Source organism: Ambystoma mexicanum, chromosome 2p, assembly GCF_040938575.1.
Source record: "Ambystoma mexicanum isolate Mex_15411 chromosome 2p, UKY_AmexF1_1, whole genome shotgun sequence".
Classification (NCBI taxonomy): Eukaryota; Metazoa; Chordata; class Amphibia; order Caudata; family Ambystomatidae; genus Ambystoma; species Ambystoma mexicanum.
Genome location: NC_090923.1, coordinates 945,588,637 through 945,612,747, shown reverse-complemented (window position 1 = coordinate 945,612,747; position 24,111 = coordinate 945,588,637). Strand labels below are relative to the sequence as shown.

Here is a 24,111-nt window from a genome sequence, read left to right as displayed (position 1 = left end):
TGTTCTCAAAGATGGCACATTTTATTCCTCTCAGGGTCCTCCCGGACGCATCCACTCTAGCAGAAGTATTTTTGGAAAACATTGTCAAGCTGCATGGCTTTCCATCAGTTCTGGTCTCAGATCGAGGCAGCCAATTTGTATCCAATTTTTGGACAAAATGTTGCGCAATGGCACAGATTGACGTCCGGCTATCCACCAGTCACCACCCCCAGACAGACGGCCAAACCAAGGGGACCAACCAGACCCTTGAGCAGTATTTACGGTGCATGCTGCACCATGAATTGAGAGATTGGAAGGACTTACTGTGGATAGCCGAGTACGCATATAACAACTTTGTACATTCTAGCACGGGCCAAACACCTTTTTACACCTTGTATGGCAGGCATCCACGTACATCAGAATTTGACCTTCCTGCCAGCTTGGAAATGCCTGCAGTAAAGACTCTTCATACAACCATCACTCAGGCGTTCAGAAAGACGAAGGAACATCTTATTCATGCTAAAGAAAAACAAAACCACTTCGCTGACCAGCATCGGAAAAAGGCCCCAGACTATCAAGTAGGAGACCAGGTTTGGTTAGCCGCCAAATACGTACCCATCAAAGGGACCCGGACCTTCCATCCTCGATATTTGGGACCCTATACCATCAAGGCAATTATCAACCCATCAGCCGTCAATTTAGACTTGCCACCTAATCTACAAATCCATCCGGTATTCAATGTATCCCTCTTAAAACCAATGCAACTCAGTACACGAATCAAGACACCACCTCAACCTATACTAATAGATGGAGAACCAGAATTCGAAGTCAAGGGCATCCTGGACTCTACTCTAGAGCCAAGTTGTACTATCTCGTCGACTGGAAGGGGTTTGGGCCTCAAGATAGATCCTGGGAACCCAGTGAGAACATCCATGAACCACGTCTGATCAAGACGTTTCATCAGAACTTCCCAACTAAACCTGGACCAGACAGGAGACACACTTTGGGAGGGGCCTTGGGGGGGACAGGGGGGAGTGCTGTCACAACCCTCAGCCCTGATCCCCACTGGCAAGCTCATTGGCCAGGTGGAATCAGGGCTTGGATCACTAATAAGGCCTGGAATCCACTTCTCAGGCACTCTTGGCGCCAGGCTCATCAGTAAGGAAAGACATCTGCTTGAGGAACTACTTTATTTAGGCTTTCAGCCAACATGGAGGCATCCACATAGCTTGATTACTAGAACCAAGATATGTGGTCTAGTGTTTTGGGTGTGGTGGCCTAGGGACTACTTTACCTGGACTACTTTACAGTGGCTATTTAAACGACACCCGAACAAGACAACACGCTTCGCGTTACTTTGCTTTTAGCAACGTGACGCTCACTGTGTCCAGCTTTCTCACGAGCCTGGTGAATTCCGGACCTGCAGAAAAACCAAGAACATCGTTAGCAGCAGAATCTTACCTGCATTCATCCTTCACTGCTTGCAGCTCCTGGGCAGCTCTGTTGGTGGAGTTCACCGCCCGGATCGAAGGACCTGAGAAAAGGAGAAAGACATCATTAAAGGAGGTAGTGGAGACATTAAAACCACAAAGCGCTTAAAGACTTACCTGTTTGGTTGCTTTTCGGCCGGCATAGCTCCGGAACTCCATCTGCGCTGGGAACTCACCGCGACCTACGAAAAGAGAAAAGCACAGATCAGTGAGGACAAGACATCGATGTGCTACGCAAATCGCCTCCTTACCGCATCATAGCGCTATAGCGCGCCATCATCTCCCGGTGAGAGCCAGCATATCCAGTTCTCCCAGCGGACACTCCGCACTCCTAGGGAGATAAAAAAAAAGACATTTAGAACAGAGAAAAGGCATGCAAGAATTACGACGCCATCAATCGCAATAAGACCTACCTGAAAGACACTACAAGGGCAGCCGTCAGTGAAGTAACTGGACCACCCACGCCCACAAAAGACAAGGCGCCCCTGCCCAGAGAGCAGGACGGAGAGCCCACCGATTCCGACAACCAGGTGAGAAGAGAACCTGGAGGGACTGGAAACACAAGGGAGGTGGGGGAAAACTTACATTGGTCACCCAGTCCTAATATAGTCTTCATTTCCAGGCGGAATCCCATCGAAACCGAGACCACACCAGGGAATCAATGGGAAGGGCACCAACGACCAACTGGCTGGCTTTCCTCCGACGACTCCTCCGACGACTCCTCCGACGACTCCTCCTCCCTTCTGCTTTCCGAATCCCAGAATGTGCAAGTTATTCCAGCACTCCCAGTTTTCCAAATCGTCCAATTCCAGCAAGGTTTCTACTTCCCGTACCTCCAGCTCCGTCAGTCGTGCCTTGTATTTAAGTCCAGGAGGTCTATCTGTAGGTGATTGTTCTCCATCCCCTCCATTTTATCCTCCAGCTTATCTACTCGGACCTTGAGATCAGATTGATGCCTGTACATCTGTCCGGATCGCCTTGATTTCCTGAAATATGTGCTTTAAATCTTCCCTGGTCAGGGCCAGAGCCAGCACGCTTCCTCCTGCCGCCATCCTATTTTGGTTAGACGTGGTTCCGCTCTGGCCACTACGTGAGCTCCTCATTAAGCGCTGTAGAGACACAATCCCTGTCAGTGCGCTACCTCTATGTCCAGGGGATCCCTGCAGCTTCTACAGCGTGGTCGCGGGAGAGCGCCCGCACAACACAGCACCCCCAAGAACCTTGCAGGGCACCAGTGAGTCACTCCTCCACCCCTGTTCATCACGTGTCCTGCTGTGTCCTTTCGCCTCCTGCACTGCATTAATTCAACTGTTCGCCCCTTCTCTCCCTGGGACCAGCTATGTCCCTGTGCCTCCTTGATGGCTAGAACTTCAGGCTCCTCTGGGTCCAATCTCCCAGTCCTCCATGCATCTCCTTTGCCCCCAGACTCTGTCCTCCTCCTGCTCCACCTGTCTGTCCCTCAGAACCTGTGTCTGCTACACTCTACAGGTGCTGTGCCATCCGCTCTGGGCCTGGCTCCAATGGCGCCGGGGATCTCCTGTGTGGTGTGGGTTGGCCCTTTGCCTGCTACTTCAGTCTGCACAGGCTCAAAGAGAACCCCAGGCCTCCCAGGGGCTACTCTGGGGTCTCCGTCCTCTGCCCCCCCGCCCAGTTCACCTCACCTCTGCACTTCGGACCGCTCTCTGTGGCCCAGCGCAGCTTAGATGGCAGCTTAGATGGGAGTACGGCCTGTTCTCCTCTACTACTACTATGCCCCTACATGCCAATCCACTCCTTCCCAAGGCCGGCCGTCACGCACCTCGCAGCCGGGATCCCTTTTCCATGTGCTCCAACTACCTTCTTCGGCCTTGCTCGGGTTGCGTGTCCTCCTGCACGTTCCTCAGGCCACCAGTTAACCCTCGCGATTCTGCCAGGCTTCTAGGATCCAGCATTCCTTTCTCCGCTCCAGCATCACCCGAACCTTAGCTGCTCTCAGAGCGGCCATCATGCACTCTCTGGTACAGCTCACCCCTGAGAGCCCTGCTGGGACCCTCCGTTCCAGGGTCCTTCACTCCACTCGAGCTTCGCCCGGGCCGTCAACCACACCACGGAGCCGCTGCTCCCTCTCTGGTCCGATGTTCCACAGCACGGAATCGTTACTCCGTCTCTGGTCCGGCGGGCCCCACACCACACTGCTGGGCTGCAGTTTCCAGATGCACTCCTCAGGATTCCCCCCTCGCCTGTGCCAGGTTTCCAGTCCTCTCAACAGGCAAACGTTGTCAGTCGCCACAGATCTGTCCCAAGCAGCTCTACAGCCCCGGACGCCACCGTACACCTCTGGGTATCTCTGCAAGGACCGGGGGAGCCAAACTCTGCTCCCTCTGGACAGCCTGTGGCGGGCTCCGTCACTATGTAGCCATCTTGGTCCGCGCCCCGTGGCGGTCTCCTATTTTCCATTTTTGAACTTCATTACCAACACAGCCTCCTTCCAAGTCTGGGGAAAGCGATGGGTCACTAAAATATTCTGGCACAATAGGAACAAGACATCCGACCACAAGTGAGGAGCTGATTTTAAATTTAGATTTGAAAGGCCTTCTGGACCTGGGGCATTTGAGGATTTCCCCCCTTTTAATGGCCGCAAGGATACCCTCTGTATCAATGTCCAGGATTTCCCAAGAATGGATATCATTAAGGGCCACACCACCCCCTTTGGAGCTTACCACAACTGTGGGCTGGGAAGTGTACAGGTTTCTAAAATAAGTCTCCCAACAGGAGCTTGCTATCGGCTGCAGTTGCAAAGATGTTTGTACACAATCCCCTCTTATTGGTTTCCAAAAATGCACTGAGTCTCTAAGCATAGCTTCTGCAACTTTTTGAACACTAAGTGCCTATAGCCCACCAGTTACTATAAGCTTGTTTTAGCTTTTGTATTGTCATACCAGCGGCACTACCAAGTTTACTTGCATTTTCGGGTATCCCTTCTTAGTTTCTTCTTCTTCAAACTCACCCCTTTAACAAATTTGTGGGTGCGGTACAGAACACTAGGATCCCCCTTAAACTTTTCTGTGGAAATAGCCCTCGGGGTAAGTCATGTATATGCGGACCAAAATTGTGGGGAGCCAAAGGAAGAAAAACTCTCTCCAATAAGACCTGCAACAAACACCTTAGCATTGAAATGCAATCCAAACTTTGGACGCCATATAATAGCGTGATCTCTGAGTCCAACTTCAATAGGGCCCATTACACGTGACCGAAAAACAAGTATACCGGCACCACCTAGGAGGAAAAACAACCGTGAATGTTCACTGCAGGAACCGTTAGTTACCTCTAGGGAATCGAAAACCAGAAAAACAAATTGCTAGATGAAAATATGTAATCCAGGATAGTACTATGGGTGCTATTCGACCATGTGTAGTTCGGTGGTATATCACCCCTAATGTTACCATTGAGACGTTTCAAATCACATGAATCAAAGAGAGAACTAAAAAGTAACCCTCTATCTCTTGCCAACATAGAATACTGTTGAGTAGCACCCAAATTGTACCATTGGGCATCTAAACACTCCAGAGTTAAAATCCCCCATGATGAGAAAGCCTGTGTTATATTCACAATGGGTTCAATAGCCTCAGTAATAGACAGCAATAAATCTACATAGATGTCACAGCAGGAGTATCGTAAACATTCAACACTATTAGAGACCTCTGAGCACATTCAAGAAAGTCCCACCATGCTATTTTGATACCCAGAATGTCAGAGCGACTAAAAGACACATTTTCCAGACTTGAGCCAGCAGAAACCTGCCAGGCACTATTCAAACCCCTGAGAACTTGAGCGGCAGGTCCTGGTCACGTGACCAACAGCCTCCCCAATGCTGCCTGTCAAAATGAGTTACTTTTCTCATGTGCCCTCTTGTATTTTATTGCAAAATGCCTTTTGGAGTACCATACACTCTAAATTGGCCGGGCAGCAAATTGTTGCCTTGTCCTTTGGCCATCTTATCTTTTTGTCCTTCTTCCTGTCCTCTCAAGGTGTGAAATTCCACATAAAGCAAGCTCTTTCCCAGGTAAAGAGAGTGTGTGAGAATGTGAGTGAGTGAGAGAGTGCGTTTGTTCTGTGCCAGTGAAACCTAGACCCCACTCTACCGAGGAATTAAGGAAGCAGGCTCAGCAGCCTCAGAATTGGTTTCTTATTGAATCAGAGTACAGGGGATGAGTTAACATATCTATATGCCTACCTATTCCTTCCTAATCATGATCAGGGGAATTCCGAGCAAGTATATCAGCAGGATGCGCCCTCCCACCCCCCAAGGTGGTGGGATCAGGAGAGAGAACCTCCTAAGACCTCTGCTTGCTTTCCTCTTCACTACTTGAGATACTTACACCTACATGCTAGCTTTGGCAAGTCTCAAAAGATTTCTAGCTTCCCTGAAAAGAGTTAACTTTGGGACTGCATGCCCCATCTCCTTTAGAGATTTGCATGGTAAGGGCGTAAGTATAGGGCCTTTTTTATTATAAGGCAGTGCGTTGTATTTATCTGCTCTTAATTATTTGCCAGATTTCTAACTGGTTTACTACCTTTGTTTTCTTCATTTGCTTTACTATTAACAGTTTTCTATCAACTGAACGAACTATTTAAAAAATAAAGTGTTGGTGCTCTTTTGCAAGAGTACCCCCAAGGTGAATGTACTTATGTTAATAGTGTATGTGTTGTAGTTTGCTTACTTGCGATTTTTACTTAGACAAGTTTTTCATGGCCTAATAAACGCTGCTGTATTTTTATACATCCTATCTAACTTAAATTAAGAGTGATCTGTGTGCTTAAACACTCACCACCCCCTGCCCCCTTCATCTACCCTGGGCCAGTAATCACAAGGAGCAGGAACCCGGCTGTCCCAGGTAAGTGGAAAAGGAAGCTTGTTTATTTCTTATGTTTCACAGTACAGGTAGTAAAATAGGAGAGATAGTCACAGGCCTCCACCCTGGTTCCCTGCCCACCTCCAAGTCCCCAACCGTCCTCTGTGGAGCTCCCAGGTGCCCCAACACCCCAAGCTCCACCAGCATTCCACAAGGCCCCTGCACTCACACAGCCATCACTCATTTTATATAGGATACCACCCGCCCCCACCCCCTTAAAAACAATCACAAGATAACACAACAACCTCACAACCGTGCTAGGACTAACAACCAAAAAATTACTACTACTCCTTCCACCCTCACCTGCCACACCAGGGTCTCAGTGCCGCCACCACCAAGCACAACCTTGCCACAATTGGACAAACAAAATCAAAACTACAGAACAGCCCTCCTACACAAAACACCTTCCACCAAGACTGCCACTCCTGGCCTCAGGTCTGCCACACCTGAGCACAAACCAAATGCCCCCACAGAGGCTAACTCACCTGCCAAAATAGTGTAGCCACAAATCTAGAAAACCTACACAATGGCCATAACAATGCCAAACAATAACAATAGTTCTATACACACCAACATTTCCAAACAACCATGCCTCATCCCCACTCCCCCTAAAGAAAACATGAAAAAGGAGAAAAAAATATAGAAAATGACATACAACACAAAGATCACGAAAATACAAAACGCAACCACGATAGAAAGAGATGTGGCGCGAAAATACACATAACAAAAAGGGCTATGTTAAGATGTAAAAACAACAGACTACTAGCAAGATAGAAAATAGTAGCACAGTGTAAACTCCACAATTTGCAAAACCCAATTCAGAGACACCACACAAGATGAAAAAAATCAATGGTGTTACCTGAAAACTCTGAATTAAAATATTAATAATTTAAACTGAACATAAATCCAGCAACCCATGCCAGAGTACAGACCACAACTTCACCACTAACCACTGGCTACTAACTGTGTGCCCTCCACTACAATTCAAAACCAAAATGTAAACTGGCGTGCAAAAATACAAAGTACCTCCTCCCACATGCACCGCCTGGCACAACAGAATAAAGGTAGGAAAACAACATATTTCCTAAAAATCAACTCCAACCTTACCATAGAAGAAAAATTGTCATGCAGTAACTCTATTCCCATGTTTCGTACGCACAATTGCGTAGAAGATTAACCACAGCCTCAAAGAAATGGGCCCCATGCTCTAAGGTCAATACTACTGCTTAACACAAGGTTAAGTTGAAATACTGGAGCGCTCCTCCTTGAGTGTGCAACCTCCTAAAATAAACTTGGGGTTCCTCCTGAAGGTTTTCCTGCATTGGTAAACACCTGGCCAGTATGTGTAAACCTAACCCCATTGCATATATGCAACTCCTAATTATTCTACTTCCATTTTGCGCAAATACTCCATTACAGACGTGTACCACCCACACGTCAACTTCCACAAACGTGCAACTCCAAGCACGTGTAACTCCAAGCATGTACACACCTACTACATGTACAGAACTACCACTCACAAATGCACTGCTGTAGAACATGCTGCCTCTTGTGCACACCCTTGCGTCACATACTCGCGCACAATTACACTACACACAACACTCTCACAAACGCACTTCCAATGTGTTGCCGACAATACACAAACACTGCACATAAAATATGTTAATGTTAAAGGATATTTGTAGTTGTGGGAATAAGTTGGAAAAGTGCAAGAGAGCAGTGATGTGCTGATGGCAGCCTCAGCCCGGTGGGTCCGTCGGCCGGGGTTGGGGTGTTTTACAGTCGGTAGTCATCGTGTGCTGTTGTGCAAGTCTATGTGGGGTTTGTTTTGTTGCTGCAGTGTAGTGAAGTTAATGCGGATTGCTGCGTTTTAGGCTTGTGGTTGTGTTTGGTTAGAGTTTGAGAAGTGTATGCAGAGGGATGAAATTGTTAGTGGATTGGTTAGTTGGCATTGCTGTCCTTGCAGTTATGTCTATGTCTGATGTTTGCTATCATTCACTATTCCATCGTTGCTAATTTTCAATATTCTGTCTAGATGTGAGGCAGGCTAGTGATCACGATTCCAATCAAGAGTTGCACTTACCATCATTCACAGTTTCATCCAAGTGTGGCACATGCTAACATTCACATTTTTATATAGATGCAACGCAGGCTAAAGTGAAGAATTCCATCTAAGTGTGGCGTAAGCTAACATTCACATTTCTATCTAGATGTGATGCAGGCTAAAGTTAAGAATTCCATCTAAGTGTGGTGCATGCTAACATTCACATTTCTATCTAGATGCGACAAAAGCTAAAGTCAAGAATTCCATTTAAGTGTGGTACATGCTAATATTCATAATCCCATCTAGATGTGACGCAGGCTAAAGTTAAGGATTTCATCTAAGTGTGGCGCATGCTAACATGGTTACACCTGTCTAAAGATGATACGGGCTAATCTTCACATTTCTGTATAGGTGTGGCACTAGTTAACAAGTGTGGTTCATGATATCATTCACAATTCCAACTAAGGGAGCTATACGCTACCAATCATCATTTTATCTAGATGAGGCACACACAATCATTCACAATTCCATCTAAGTGTGGCACATGCTGCAATTCACAAGTCTAGCTAAGTGTGGGACATGGTATCATTCATGATTCCATCTAAGTGTGGCTCTTGGTAACATTGTTGCACCTTTCTTTGTGTGAGGCTGGCTAATCTTCATCATTGTCTCTGGGAGTGGCACAAGTTAACATTGGTAAGTATGTTAGTGTGTTATGCAGGACAACATTTACAGTCCAGCTTTGAATGGATTTAGCTTGGTGGTCAAATCTCCCTAGGTGTGCATGGTGTGAGTCTATGGCAGTTTACGTTATTGAGAGGTAAGGAAGAGTGGCAAGGGCTTTCTGGAGTAGAGTAATTGCTCTACACCCCACCCATGCCACACTTACAGTTTTGTTGCTGTCTGTTGGCTGCTGGCTTCCTTTGCTTCCCTTGTGGACACCTGTAGACACGCCTTGGAGCCGCTACTGTAGGAGCCGCCCTTTGCCTCGGGGCGCTTAGCCGAGGGAGCTTCCGGGCAGAGGGCTGCCCTGGGAAAGTCAGTTATGACCAGGTGGATGCACCAATCAGGGGAGGTGGGCAGGTTGGAGGGGGAGGGTGGGTCTGGGAAAAGGCCAGACACAAACAAAGGACTACACCCCACAGACTGCACCCTTTGGATGCAGCCCAGAACAGAAACAACAGCCTCACAAGCCAAAACACTAGACAGACACCAGATTAGCACACAGTGCTCACCAAAAAATAGATACATAAATGATTATATACATTTTTTTTTTTTAATTTATATTTTAAAAAAAAACACACACCACTCCAAAAGAGTGCATAAAGCATGCCAAAAACGGATTACAATCATTGTCAAACTACTCACTCAGAATCAATCAGCCCCTAAAGGTGCTTCCACACTGGTTTCTCCTGCCATATCCTTCCTCATGGCAGTCCTCAAAAGCAAATTAAAAATGCATTTAAGATCTCCATCTCCTGATTTAGGAACGTGTTGCGCCATCAGCCATGGTGGTGATCAGTCACCATGCTGAGGCACAAGTGCAAAACACAATAAATATCTTCAATTGATTTGCATTTAAACTCAATATCAAATCCCTCCCTAGTATTCACATCCCTGTATAAAATTGCATAGTCAACAAAATATTCCTGGACATCTCGTGTTTGTGAAAACAATTTTTGTCCCCGTAATTGTGCTTCATGAGCAATAACACTTTATAATTCAAGAAATCTTATTTCAAGAAAATTAAAATACAAAATAAAGCTCTTGAACTCCAAGTAACTCATTTTGCACATGTTTCTCCGTGATCCCTTAATCACACTGCACACACCCATTATTCTACTACACACACAGCAGCCTACATACACAACAGCATTCGTATTTGAAATATAATGGAGCACAAATTTTAACAATCTACAATGTGCAAAAACCAACTGCTTAATTCCAGTTCTATTAATCTATAGCAACGAACTCTGAAATTCCATGCATCCAGGCGCCGCCGTATCAAAACTTTCTAAGTGAGAAAAATGTGTTTCTTAATTACTAAACCCAAAACATACAGCGCAGCGCAAGAAAAACTCCTGCTGTTCATACACTTATTGGCTGGCATGTAGCTTCATGAATTTATCGCTTCTCTTCAGTGCCGTAAGGAAATGCTAAAATGTTTACAGTACCTCCTTTTCCTAAATGCTCTGTAATTCATTCTGCTCTGTTCTTTCCCAAAACGCTCACTTTCAACTCCGCAATCTTCTTCATTTCCTTGATAGCCGGTAAAAACCTGATGCAGGAAATAGAGCTCTTCAATTCCATGTACGTCAACGAGCAGGACGTTTCATTCACGCTTGGACGGCCGTTCCTCTAAATTCTTTCTTTGACCACGTAATACGAGTCAGTTAACGTTCCACATAATGAAACTCCCATTTACGTTCTTCTTACAAGATTCTACAAGGCACGTCGTCAACACTTCCACACTCGGCCGACTGACCCGACGTGGAAAGGGCCTTTTTTCTGATGGTGCCGGTTGCTTCCACTGTGTTCCAGCCCAACTGTTGGCTTGGAACGCAGGGCCTGCATAGCGCTGACCTCGCCTGCGGCCTTGGCCACCCCCACCACGCCCCCCAAACAGTCGCTCAATGACATTATTGACATTATCCAGTACCTTAGGAAAATGCTCCTTCCTCTGGACCAGATTCTATGAGCCCTTCTACTCATGAGCACAACAGCGCTCGGCTTATGGGAGGTAACACCAGCTTGCTTCCTAAACAGACCTTCCAGGATTTTGCGGCATGAAATGGCAAATTTTGCGGCACAAACCTTTATTTATTGCAGCATTTTTGCGGGACATTTTGTATTAACTGGAGGGTGTAAGATTGCCACATTGCAGGAAATAGGCAGAGTGCAAGGCTACAAGAGAGCCAGGGTATCATTATTATGTATCTTTTGTATTAATTTAATAGGAAGAGTCCCAGATGTCTCTAGCATGGCAGAACAGTGTTTGATTTGGCTACATTTCTGGTTTAATGTTCATGCCTATTTAATAGTATTAACTAAATTGATCATTATCAATTGTAATGCTGAAAATATTCCCCTTCTATGTTCTCCAATCCCCCAAACACCCACACACCTCTCTCACCAACACTCATCTCACCAACTCTCTATTACAACTTACAATACTTAACCTCTAACTCTGTCATACAAATACTCACGTGCTAGGTCACACTCAAGTCACAATTTGCACTACCCAGCCCCTGCCACACTCCAAATCATACTCCCACCTTACACTCTACAATTCCTCCCGCAATATACAGTCCTTCATTCTTTTGTGCTGCTTCTGCATCTTGCATCCTTTCTCCCATGCTATTGCATTCTTCCCTCATCCTTTTTCCCAATCTGCAACTCACTGCCTCTTTCTGGCCAACCGCTTCCTCTCTGCTTTCTGGCTCACTGACCACACGCTCCCTCTACTTTCTGTACCTCTGCTCACTCTCAGATTTCTCACCCACAGCATCACTGCTTCCTATGCTCTCTTGTGCAGCGCTTCCTCCTCTGACCCACTGCTCTCCCTCTGCTTTCTTGCCCATCACTTCACATTTCACCCATCAATCTCCCTCTGTCTCATAGTGTAACCATTTTTTTATTGTCTTTAAATGCAGATTTTGACCCAGTTCCTCAAATAAGGGGCATTTAAAAAAAGAACAGAGGATATTATATTTTTAGACAACCCATTTTTGGAAATGAGCAGGTCACCTTATTCTCAAAGGCGACCGGCGCATTTCCACAGGCTTGAGCTGGTGCACAAATTGTGCGCTGGCCAGCTGCCTTGAATGGTGTTCTGGGTTGTTTGACCGAAGTGTCATTATTTGCGGCGGAATTGACAGTAGTCAATTTCGCTGCAAATTGATTTGCACTTCAGCCAAACAACCCAAAATGTACCTTTCACCACCACCCCACTCCCTCCCCTACTTAACTGCTTGGTCGCTGCCGCTTCCCCTGCAACCCTGCGGTGCCAGATCAGTCCCTCAAACGCGGGTCGGATCCGACTCTGCACGGTCCCTTTTTCGTTATTTTCTTTTTTTTTTCTCCCACCTCCAATTTTGAGGAAAAAGGGGAAAACACTTCTGCAACCACCCTAGACCAAAAATACTGAACATGGGGAGCAGGTGACACCCCCGCAACACATGTTCAGTATTTATCAAAATCGATTGAATAGTACTGGATGAAATAGGTCAAATTGTAACATTGGACAGATTTTTGTCATCAAAATGGCCAGTACTTTGAATAGAATCGCTCTCCCGACAGTGTTCTGCAAGCTCCCAGCGCCTTTCACAGGGGAAGGCCCTCCAGGTGCCTGCTGCTGTAAAATGCGACCCAAAAAATGCATTTTTATCCTGTTTGAGGAACAGAAATGCAAGCGACAGCAGCAGTTCATACCTTAAAAGAAATGCATGACAGGGTCAAGAAAGACCCCGGGCCTCATTACGACCCTGGCACTAAGGGATTACCGGTACCGGTAAGGGTACCGGTAATCCCTTAGCGCCTGATTACGAGGTCCCTTTGGGGGTTCCCACCGTAACGGCTGGTTTTACCAGCCGTTAAGGAATGGACCCGCAAAGGGACCTTGGTGCTAATTACGCTACCGCAATTTGCGGTACCGTAATTACCGCCTTCCCTATTCCCATTATGCCCTATGGGGCAAAAATGGGAATGGGGAAGGGCCATGGTGAAATGGGGAAGTACCGCCCCCCCAACCTTGGAATGGGGTGGTACTTCCCCATTTCACCATGGCGGACTCGTTACAATACCGGCAGCAACCATGGTGCTGATAGCGCCATGGTTTAGCGCCGGTGTTGTAATGAGGGCCCCTGTCATGCAGTGACAGCCCCACATCCCGTGCGCATAGGGTTGCCTACAATTTCTGCACATTTAAAAGTGCATCTTGCTTGGAAATGAGCGATGCACTTTTAAATTGACAAACGCCACTTTCTTTGATCAAGGAGGTGAAAAAGGCCATCTGAATGGGCGCGCATATAAAATGTGCCCATTCATGCGTCCCTTGTGGATTGGGCTGCACTTTTTTGGGGCGCAAGTAATGAGATGTGTTAGCGCATTTCATTTCTTGTGTAAAAAAAAAAAGTTGAGAACCTGGCACCCTGAGTATTATTTTTTTTAAAACAGTAATTTTTGCAGATTACTTTAAAAAAAAAAAAAATGTAAAAAAAATATTCTTTTTTAAAAAAGATGCTGTTTTTGCACAAAACGGCCGGTTTTTGCGGCATTTTGCGCAAAACGGTCGTTTTCTCTGCATTTTGCGAGATCGCAAAATCACTATAGGCTGGAGGGTCTGCCTAAATGGCAACTTCACACTGCCACACGGCCCCAAGACTTTTTTTAAGGTCATGCTCTTCTCCAGTCTGGGCTTCAGACCTTCATGCAGCCTGTCTGGTGTCACGTTCTTATTATTTGGCACCAGCTGCATTTTCCATTACCAGCACCCAGGAAGACACTTCTCAAACGCTGGTACTTCACTGCTTCACTTCACCTTCTCTCCTACACCCCAACTTCGTCCAGGTTCAAATATCCTCGTCGCCAAATTGATATATCCTGCCTCCTGCAGGATCTACCCTGGGCCAGTAATCACAAGGAGCAGAAACCAGGCAGACCCAGTTAAGTGGAAAAGGAAATGTTTATTCCTTATGTTCCATAGTACAGGCAGTAAAATTGGAGAGATAGTTACAGGCCTCCACCCTGGTTCCTTGCCCAGCTCCAAGTTCCCAACCGTCCTCTGTGGAACTCCCAGGTGCCCCAACACTCAAGCGCCACCAGCATTCCACAAGTCCAGTGCACTCACACAGAGATCACTCATTTTATATAGGATACAACACCTCTCTAACTTAAATTGAGAGTGATCTGTGTGCTTAAACCCTCACCATCCCCCCTTCACCATCCCCACACTCTCCTAAATATAAGCCTTACTTCTCAGTCACACAACCTTGACAGATTTGGTATAGACATTAGCGTCTTTTCCTGTTCAACAGGATGGAGCGATTTCTCAGAATATGCCCGCAGGGTGGATCCAGAATATCCATCTTAACAGTGAGTTTGCTTATATTTGAACCATTGAGCACCACACACCGTGGGTAATAATAAGCAGCGTTCAGATACCCGAGGGTTCGTAGCGCTATATAAATGCCAAATTATTATTATTATTGCGCTCTTTTGTTCTTTGACTTCAAAGAAGTCTGGGTACTGGGTTTATACAGAGTCTTAGATCGAAATACTCCAGTATCTTCAGACCAGTGCTTGCAGGTCAGTGCTCCGGCTTTCTCTTTAAAGCTGGGTTTTGTATGGTTTGCAGTCGTAGGTCACAGGAAGGAGTCTCCTTAGGCCAGACAGAAGCAGGCCCTTCGGTGGTTGGCACGGACTGCAAAGGTTTCTCTTTGAACCACTCCTTTGATGGCTGATCGGGGATAGTCATGCCCAGTTTTCTCGGTTCCATGGCATTGCAAACATCTTCTGAGTTGGAGTCCTGAACCAGCTCAAGATCAGACTGCATTGCAAAGGCAGCTCAGCGCACTCAATGCTCCCCTGTAGTGTACATTGCTTGCACACTGAGCATTTGCCCTCTGCGTGGTCCCTTGGAAGCCAATGGTTACACATTATGTGTATCCTGCCAAGGAAAGTGGTTACCATCGGCGAAGAATTTAAATGCGTTCTCAAAGTATCAAAGCAAAACAGATTTCCTGCGAGTGTAAGGGTGTGGGTATCTAAAGGCATGCTCAATATCTGAGAAATATTAACCCCAATCTCCCTAATGTATACGTATGCCTGGAGTCGGGTGTTGTCTGCTGGGCTGCAATTTGATCCATCACCAGAGAATTGTAGAAACACAGTGTCCAGTGTTGAAGTGCCTGGATTTCAACCCGGCGATCGGTAATACAAAAAGGTACAAATGCCGGTGAGCATGTACTGACTCTCTTTGCATTTAATTGTTTAAAGACAATTAGGATACAATCCCTTCAAAAAAATGTAGTGGAAAACGTTTTGTTTTTTTACATAACGTGTTTATTTTCTTATTTGTTTTATTTCATTCTTTTTCATGGCATGTAAACATATTATCACAAAAGCAGCAATACAAAAGATACAAAAATACACAATTGCTAATCACCTATATCTAATGCATTAAAAAAATCAGGGTGAAACACATTTGAACCTAAAAAAAAACAATCTAGTGCAATTTCATTCTCTAAAAGCACCACACAAAACTTGTGATTACATCCATGCAACACCCATCTCCATCACTCACGACCTCATTCAACAACTCCATTCATACATGTGCAAAAAGACGCAATTATCACTTTTTAGTTAAAACAAACCCATGGCCCTAAGCTTTAGACCCTTGATGCTAGACATAATTCATTGCTACAAAAATACATCGCTCTTATTTTGTGTTATTGGCAACCCGGCGATCGATTTGTATTTGTTTTATTTGTATAGTGCAGCCAGGCACAAAGGCAACCTCGATAACAAAGAAACCATCCAAATGTTCATGAAGTGGAAACATGTATTTCTGCATTACTCGCATGCGACCAATCAATGGCATAAAAAAAAAGAATCTGAGGATGCTGACGCATTAAGAATTGTGGATACCCAGGGTTGTAAGTGGGCCAAGGCCGGCCGGCCGGCCGGCCCCAGGCAGTCTCCAGAAAGGGTTCCCGAGCCGGGGCGCACCCCAGCCAGCCAGCCAGCATCTCAGACAGCCCATGTAGCGGCTGCACGGTTACACGAGCTGCCTGCAGGTGTCAGCACTTCGGTTTAGAAAAAAGAAAATGCGTCCCTTTTCTTTTTTCTAAATCGAGTACTGACAGCGGCAAGCAGCAGGCGTAACCGTCCAGTGCTGGCTGCCTGATGTCCATCTACTACTCGAAACAGGAGGACGGCTGGACGGCCCAGCTCTCCTTTCGTTTCGAGTAACTACCTAGTCATCACCCAGCATAATGCTGGGTGATGACTAGTTTACTTGACAACAAAAAGGAGATTGGGCCCTCCAGCCCTCCTCCTGTTTCAAGTACAGACCTTTCAATCAAGGGGGCCCGTGGTTAAAGCGGGCTCCTTGAATGAAGGGGCTGCCTGCTGGGGCACACTGGTGTCACACCTTTTGTTGCGCCCAGCCCCTTCTTTTGATTAAAAGGAGGGACTGGGCGCATCAAAGGTAATAATGCCAGTGTGCCCCAGCTCCAACTTTTACCGGCCGCTCCCTCCAACCCCCCCCCCCCCCTTCAATCGAGGGGGGCTCTCGTTAGGGGGCGTGTCTTTAGGCCCCCAACTCGATTTCCAATACCACTTAAAGCACTGTGATACCTGTGTACACTAGGATATGGATAGCACGACAGGAACGACCTGATCTTTACTTTGGAAGTGAACAAAATTGTACTAAACCGAGCTAACCACTAGATGGCAGTCTATGTAAACCATGGGCGCCTAAACAGATTAAGCAATCAGCATTGTCTGTACATTATGCAGTATTCATCTGGAATGTATTTATATTAACATGTTAATATTTCTAAATACATCAAACTGTGATTTTATGAGGTTCCTCTGAAATAAACTTATTTAATGCCCTTGTGAAAACTCTTAAGCAAGCCAGGTCACAGTGGAAGAATTTAAAACGGAACCTGGGCTGACAAACATATTTAAGACAGAGCAGCTTTAATAAGAGTCTCGGCACTGGCTTCTACAGCAATGTCTTAGTGTTTAGCAGAAGTTATTCACAAGCCCCATTAGTTGAGCGAAATGAACAGGTCAGATATGCTTGCATGTGTAATCGGAACCAACTTTGGCATCGTTTTACGATTTACTATTTTACGGCTTTTGAATGCGCGCAGTTTTGCTAAAGTCTGTTGTGCGATACTTTTCAGTGAAAAAAAGGCTATATAAAATAAACTTCAAAGAGCCAATGTTATTATTGATCTTGCGTCTATGTGCTGTGCTGTGATATGAGCCTCCGAGAGCCTCCCCACCCAAATTCTATAAAGTAGAACCTGGGTGATGAACCTCGCTACCAAATGGTCAACAGGTCTTGTCCTAAACCACCTGTTGGACATTCAATTAAGAGGGGCATTCGCTGGGTCATCATGGAGCTCCTGGATTACCCCCTTTGAAAGACTACATATATTTTAGGAGCCTCCAAACTAACCACTGTTCACGCAGAGTTCTAGGGAGGATAGATACAGTTTTACCAGGGTATCTGACACACTGGGACAAAGAGGGCACCGATTACAAACTTCAACCTTAATCAAGTGTGCACAAATACATCTGGAAACCGTATCTCAAGAAAAACAGCCCTCTCTCTAGACTAGAAGCAGCCATATCAAATGACAGAATTACATAATTACAGGGAAAATCTGATCACAGCGGAGGGTCCATCTTCTCTGCCAAGTTGTCAAACTCACCTACACCTGGATCATTGATGACTGGCCTCCTCTCTGCATCTCTGGGACTCCTTTCATCCTTCGAAACTCGCAGCAAAATGTCACGATTGACAATTTCATAGCCTGTGACCAATATGAAGCGAAATTGATCAGACACTTTATTTGCTTACAATATTACAAGTTTTTTTCCCTGTGATGAAGATTGCACTGGCAGCTCTCATTAAGCCCTTGGCATGGGTTCATGTGATTCCCTAGTTACAAGTGTCCATTGAAACACTTCTTGCAAAACAAAAATATTAAAAAGAAAAAAGCAGCGCACAGCAGGCATGCATGGTCACAACCTCCATCCCTGAGAACCAAAAGAGCAACACTGATTATACTAGCAGAATAAATACAGGGCATGTGCATAATAAAGTGGACATATATAGCTACTAGTAAGGGTGGGAACCCGATACAGGGACGAAAATGGTGGCAATCCAAAGTGTGCCTGTGGAAATAATTTCCTACAAAACTCCGTATATACATAGCACCTAAAATAGATAAAGTATTAGTTAGATTTCTTAATGATTCAATAAAAAAAACACAAAAATGAAAAATGTAAAAAGCACAGGCGCTCAGTGCAACCTATTCACACCCAATGGAAACAAGTAATCGTACACATATTTAAAACCGCCCAATTCACTTATGATCTGGAGACATAAGTTTGTATTGTACGCCAAATCAAAGTGTCATGAAGAAGAGAACAAAAGCCGTCTTGTGTCAAATTTAAATGGTTAGACCCAACAAACCCCAACATGACATGTTTCAATTGCATAGAAAGAATGGGGATCTGCCTCAGAAGCAGCACAAATTGTGTTGTGTACAAAAATGCTGATGGGGTACCAAACTCTGCTGTAGAGGAAATTCATTTAAAAAGTACATTAGTCCTTATGCAGCAATAAACAAAGTACCCCACATGTAAGCAGCCCACCCAACATGGAAAATAAGTAGAACCATGAAAACCAAGTAGATCATAACAGGTTAGTGTGCTGCGGTCCTAGGTATTGGAACGCCGAAGTGCGGTGGGTTGATACACGCCAGCCAGCTCCCAGCATCGCTGTGCTTTTCTCATGTCTGAACTAAAGCATTGTTGGACAGACAAGTCTCTGGTGGATGAGCTCAGCTGAAGGGGGAGTTAAAACTACAAGTGCAAGCAATGAGAATATACAGCTGATTCTAACTGTCCAAGATCCCTTCCTCCAGACTCCGAAGAGGATTTTAAAATTGTGGAAGACAATCAAAATACAGCTTTTAACAAATGCATTTTTCAGCAAAAAATTGGCCAAACTGGGTCTGATCCTGTGGCAACATGCACTGTAGTGTACAGTAAAGCATTAACAGTAATCCACTTAGCAGTCCTACCCAGACAAAGTAGCATGGCACTGAAAAGCTAAACTGGCCCTCGCAGCAGGGTGGATCCCTTCTGAACGATCACGGTGCCTTCCCATAGTCAAACATTTTTTTATTATTATGTCAGGTTTTAGAAAACCGCAACAAGTAATTCATAGTTTGCACTGCACAATTGCAACTATGCAAAAGCAATACAATAGATTCCCATAGACCATAAGTTTAGGATTAAGGAACATCAATCCACACCTGGATGCAGGGCTCCTCTGTATATTGCTTTACTCGAAGCGGAAAACATGAATGCGCAGTCAAAGCTATAACTTTAAGGAGGGCGGAGGGCAGGGTGGGAAATATACAGTGCGACATACAACAGCACATACGTGATTTTCCACAAAGTAGATTCATGAAAATATACTGTTTATATAGCTTTGACAAAAATGGTACTGTACATTACAGGTCATTAAACTTTGCTAGACGTTACTAAACGTTCCTCAAAAGTTGAGGCTAAAAAAAAAGGGCTTGCCTCAAACGCTCGGCTTACTTCTCAATAGCTGGTTAGCTCACAAGCACATTAGAGCCTCCTGGATTATGACGCCCCTAGCCTTTCTCATTCCCTGCCCATTGCCCGTCAAAGAGCACTCCCTTTTAAGTGCCAGTGCATGTCGCCCCCGCACTTCCTCCCGAAACACCCTTGTCTGGACTGAACGAGATTTCAATTACGCCCTCCAATTCTATAGCATTCCTTATATTGAACACCAGCCTTTCAATTAATGTCTGTCCCATTATATTTTTGATGTAGATCATGAATGTACTTTTTCTGGTACTGAAAATACATTCTGCACTCCTCCACCCCTTATGTTTCCGCGTCCATCCCTTTTGTTCCCTACCCCTTCCTATCCTAGTGATTTGAGAAACTACTTTTTAAATAAGGTGCATAACAAAACAATAAAAAAATACCTGTTGAGGTGTTGCAAGACAGCAGGAGTCCGATAGAAAAGGCTAGCATTTTAGGTAGGTGCAAGTGCTATTCTGTTGAGGCATGGAGCTCAGTAAATCAGTTGTGCCTACCAAACTGGAGAACTGGTTTGGTTACTTCTGACCACGGGGGTGAGATTTCAAGCACATAGGTTCCAGCAGTACTTCACTGTCAGATTGTAGATTACAGGAGTAAATCCTTAGCCTTCATTTGGTTAAGGCCTCTTTCCAGCTGCTTCGCTATGACTCCCAGCATTTTACAAATGTTTGACGTAGGTGTCCCTCTTTTTTTTTATTGAATGCGATTCAGTTTAACAAAACTTTTCACACCATTTCATTAATAATCAAATATTACAAGTATTAATTAAAATATATGTACAAAAGAGGAATACAAATACAACCTGAGAATAGAATTAAACGAGCTCAGCGATCTCGGTGTATAGACCAATTTTAGAGAGAACAGGATCATACCTCAGCTCTGCCATACTAGATCATTTGCTAAAACAATGCATATCGTTTGCATTAACATAATTATACAGACTTACATTTGGTATAAGGCAGAAAAGGACCCAACAATATGTAGACACTCAAAGACATATGCCCCTCTTCTTATACATATTTCATGCACATCCTGCTTCCAATTTGATGATTCACTATTCAAATATGTGGCAGTCATCCAATCAAGAATGGTCCCCACATTCCAATGTTCCAGGCTTTTGACTGGGAAAACACTCCGGATGTGCTCCCAACCTGGAATCTCAAGAAGGCCATGACCATATACGAGACACACAATAGTTTGCATGCACACAAGGTAAACGCAGCCATGCTGTGGTGCCTTGCTGGACTTTTAGATCCAGGACACCATTTTAATGAGGATGTGGAGGGAACAATACTTTGTTCCCTGATCAAGAATAGGCTGGTACAATGTGCAACCGTCCCTGGCTAAATCCCCCACATCATCGTCCATCTGTTTTATTCAGTTGTATTCTCTGAAAAGCAAATCCACAGTTCCATGTTTCAACACAGGCCGATACTAAAAAGTGTAGATGAGCCCTTGCAGGCAGACTGACCTCTTGAGCAACTTGGAGTTATCCCCCTTTTTTATCATTATTTCTTTATTACTATGGTATTTACTGAGTCTAAACCTAGCTACGAGAAGCAACAGAGCCCTTTATAGAGGTATACAACAATGCAGACACATAACAGAGCACTTTACAGAGGTAACAGCAAAGATATACAGTGGCAAGAGGGGTACAGCTGTACCAGGTGTCAGGGAGGAGAGGGGCGGGCGGCGTCTAGCGACTGAGGTGGCGCAAGGGGCGATGTGATGTCCTAGGAAGTGAGGCAGAGACATTCCTTCAAGGTGGTGGGTCTGGAGTTCTTTTTTTCTTTTTTTATTAAGTGTACATGGTTTATTACAAACCTTTCACTATCTGCAAATTAGTTAAGAGAACAGACATAACAAACGGAAACAGCTAAATCACAAATAAACAATCAATTACACTAAAAAAAGCTGACATAACAGTAAGCTATTTTAGCTAAATTAAAATTATAGATTAGAAAACAATCTCGCAGTCTGATATATAACAGGTTTTCGATACCGGGTTTCTGATTCATTTTCAGGGTTTATAAGCAGACCTAGTTTTCATCAACCTTTCCTGAATGTTCTAACACCTTGAATGTTTGTTCCAAGAATTTGGATGTCGCATAATTTATTCTTGGGTTTTTACAATCATATCAAGTTCTACCATTTTTCTGAACCGAGACCACATAGATCTACGATGTTGCTCCTGAGATATATATTTCTTACATCTCTCAGTTCTGTACAGAATAATATCAGATGGCTTAGAGATTCATTTTGCTTGCACAATCTGCATTTTATGCATATTGGTTCCTTACTATATCTCGCCATAGTTGTTTTATTATGTAGAACATTCAGTCTAAGCCGCAACAATGAATCTCTTTGTTAATAATGGGGGCATTTTCTCAAGTATTCAGGGCTTATGGTCATCACGCCCCAATTTGTTTTTAGGAGTGTGTGGGTTTTTGATGCCGCTCTTTTTGTTTCAGTTTTGAACCAATCCTCAGCCCATATCTTTCTTTTGACCAAATTTGGATTTTCTAATAGAGTATTTACATCAAGACCCAGATCCTCAAGCATCTGAACGCATTCTTTTTTCCAGTCCTCTACTACTTTCTCTGTAAAGCTGTTGCTGTTCTCTCGTAGCACCTCAAATTGTGGTGGTATGATGCTACTCATTGTCTTTCTATATAGCATGGATTTGTTATACATAATGTGCACATATAAGGCTGTCAAACCAAGTTCATGGTGGATCACAATCATCGGGGTGGCTTTTGGTACTGGTAGGATGGTTTTCCAAAATAGCCCTTCTAGGGCATTCCAAAAATCCTCTGATATTCATACACGTTTCACCACTGTATATTAATGTTGGTATTGCCTTGAGTCTATAGAATGTAATTACAGGCTGGAGAGAAAATGTGCCATTTCTTTTATAAATTTTTTTTTCGCTTGCGCGATCAATTGTTTTGTCTTGTTCTTTAGCATCTTTTTCCAAGGATCTTCAGTCTTTGTCCAGCTTAACTGTACTCCTAAGTATCTTATTTCACTACTTAGCTCTATTTGTTTGTTGTTCAATTTCCATTTAACACATTTATTCCTTTTCCATCTTCTAACGCCAGACAACAAAATTTCTGACATTGCTGCATGTATTTCCAAATCCTTGTCAGATACTTATTTCTCAACCTGGGCCAAAGCTCGTAAGCCAACTTGAGTATGATCTAATATGCTCAAATTGTCCGCATATAGTAAGCGACCAACTGGATTGCCATTTATTCTTGGCGGAAAAGATCTTTTGTTATCGAGGGAGTGTTGCATATCTTCAATGAAGAAGCAAAAAAGAGTAGCTGCCAATGGACAACCTTGTTTCAGGCCTTTTCGTTGTCATAATTTCTTCAGATAGATTACCACTTTGGTCCAATTTAATTCTTATTGATGTGTTCGTATATAATTCTTTTATAGCTTTTAATAGGTCCATAGGGCAGCGTTTCACTTCTAATTTCTTGCACAGCTGATTTCGGTTTACACTGTCAAACGCTTGACGCAAATCAATGCTGGTCATATACAATTTGACTATTTGTGAAAGCTCATTTTCCATCAATACTAGAAGCAAAAGATTTAGTCTACAACTTACTTGTTCAACAAAACCAGATTTGCGTCTATCATTAGCATTTGTATCTCTGATCCATTTTTTTAGGGGAATTAGGAGAAGGGAGGCAAACATCTTTCCTATACAGTCCAACAAAGCAATTGGTTGATTTTTCGGCTCCACACGATTCCCTTTTTTAAAAATGGGGATGATAATGGCTGATTTCCATGATTTAGGAATTCTTCTAAAATTGACAATCCTGTTAAAGAGCATCTTGCAGTACTTCAAACAATTTTTCTGTGTCTGCTTTCAGCACTGCGTTAGATAAGCCATCTGGGCCAGGAGCCTGTGAATTGCTGGCCTTTTTGATCAAAACCTTTATATCTTAGTTGTCAAACTTGATGTTCCATGCTTCATCAGCTTCAACTTGTTTATGGTCTGTAGGAAGGATTTTTCCTGGATCATTGGACAATTTATCAAAATGAATGGTCCAAATGTTTTCTGAAATGGGGTTTATAAGACATGAAGATGTTTGTTTCTCATTCAATAAATCCCATACATTTCTACTGTTTGCGTTTAACAAAGCTTTGTGTTCTGCATCGTTACAGTAGTGACGCTATAAACTACTTTTGCCAATTTTTATGTTTTTGTTTTCTTTTCCAAAGTATAAGCTCCTTTTTTTCTTGATGATTCAATATTTCTATCGAATAGAAATCTTTCCGCAATTGTTTTTTCTGTGCCATTATTTCT

General features: G+C 44.2%; 1 protein-coding gene across 2 annotated transcripts in view; it reads right to left on the bottom strand.

Annotated features, from left to right (window-relative positions):
• Nucleotides 1-24,111, bottom strand: part of LOC138566947 (zinc finger protein 91-like) — a 1,189,804-nt gene that overhangs the window by 933,826 nt on the left and 231,867 nt on the right. Inside the window, exon 3 of one of the 2 annotated variants that reach the window (XM_069644717.1) lies at nt 17,855-17,956. In XM_069644717.1, the coding sequence (XP_069500818.1) occupies nt 17,855-17,956 (102 nt within the window). Of the gene's footprint in view, nt 1-9,773; nt 9,797-17,854; nt 17,957-24,111 lie in introns of those variants that run through there. The other variant, XM_069644718.1, reaches the window with a different exon arrangement.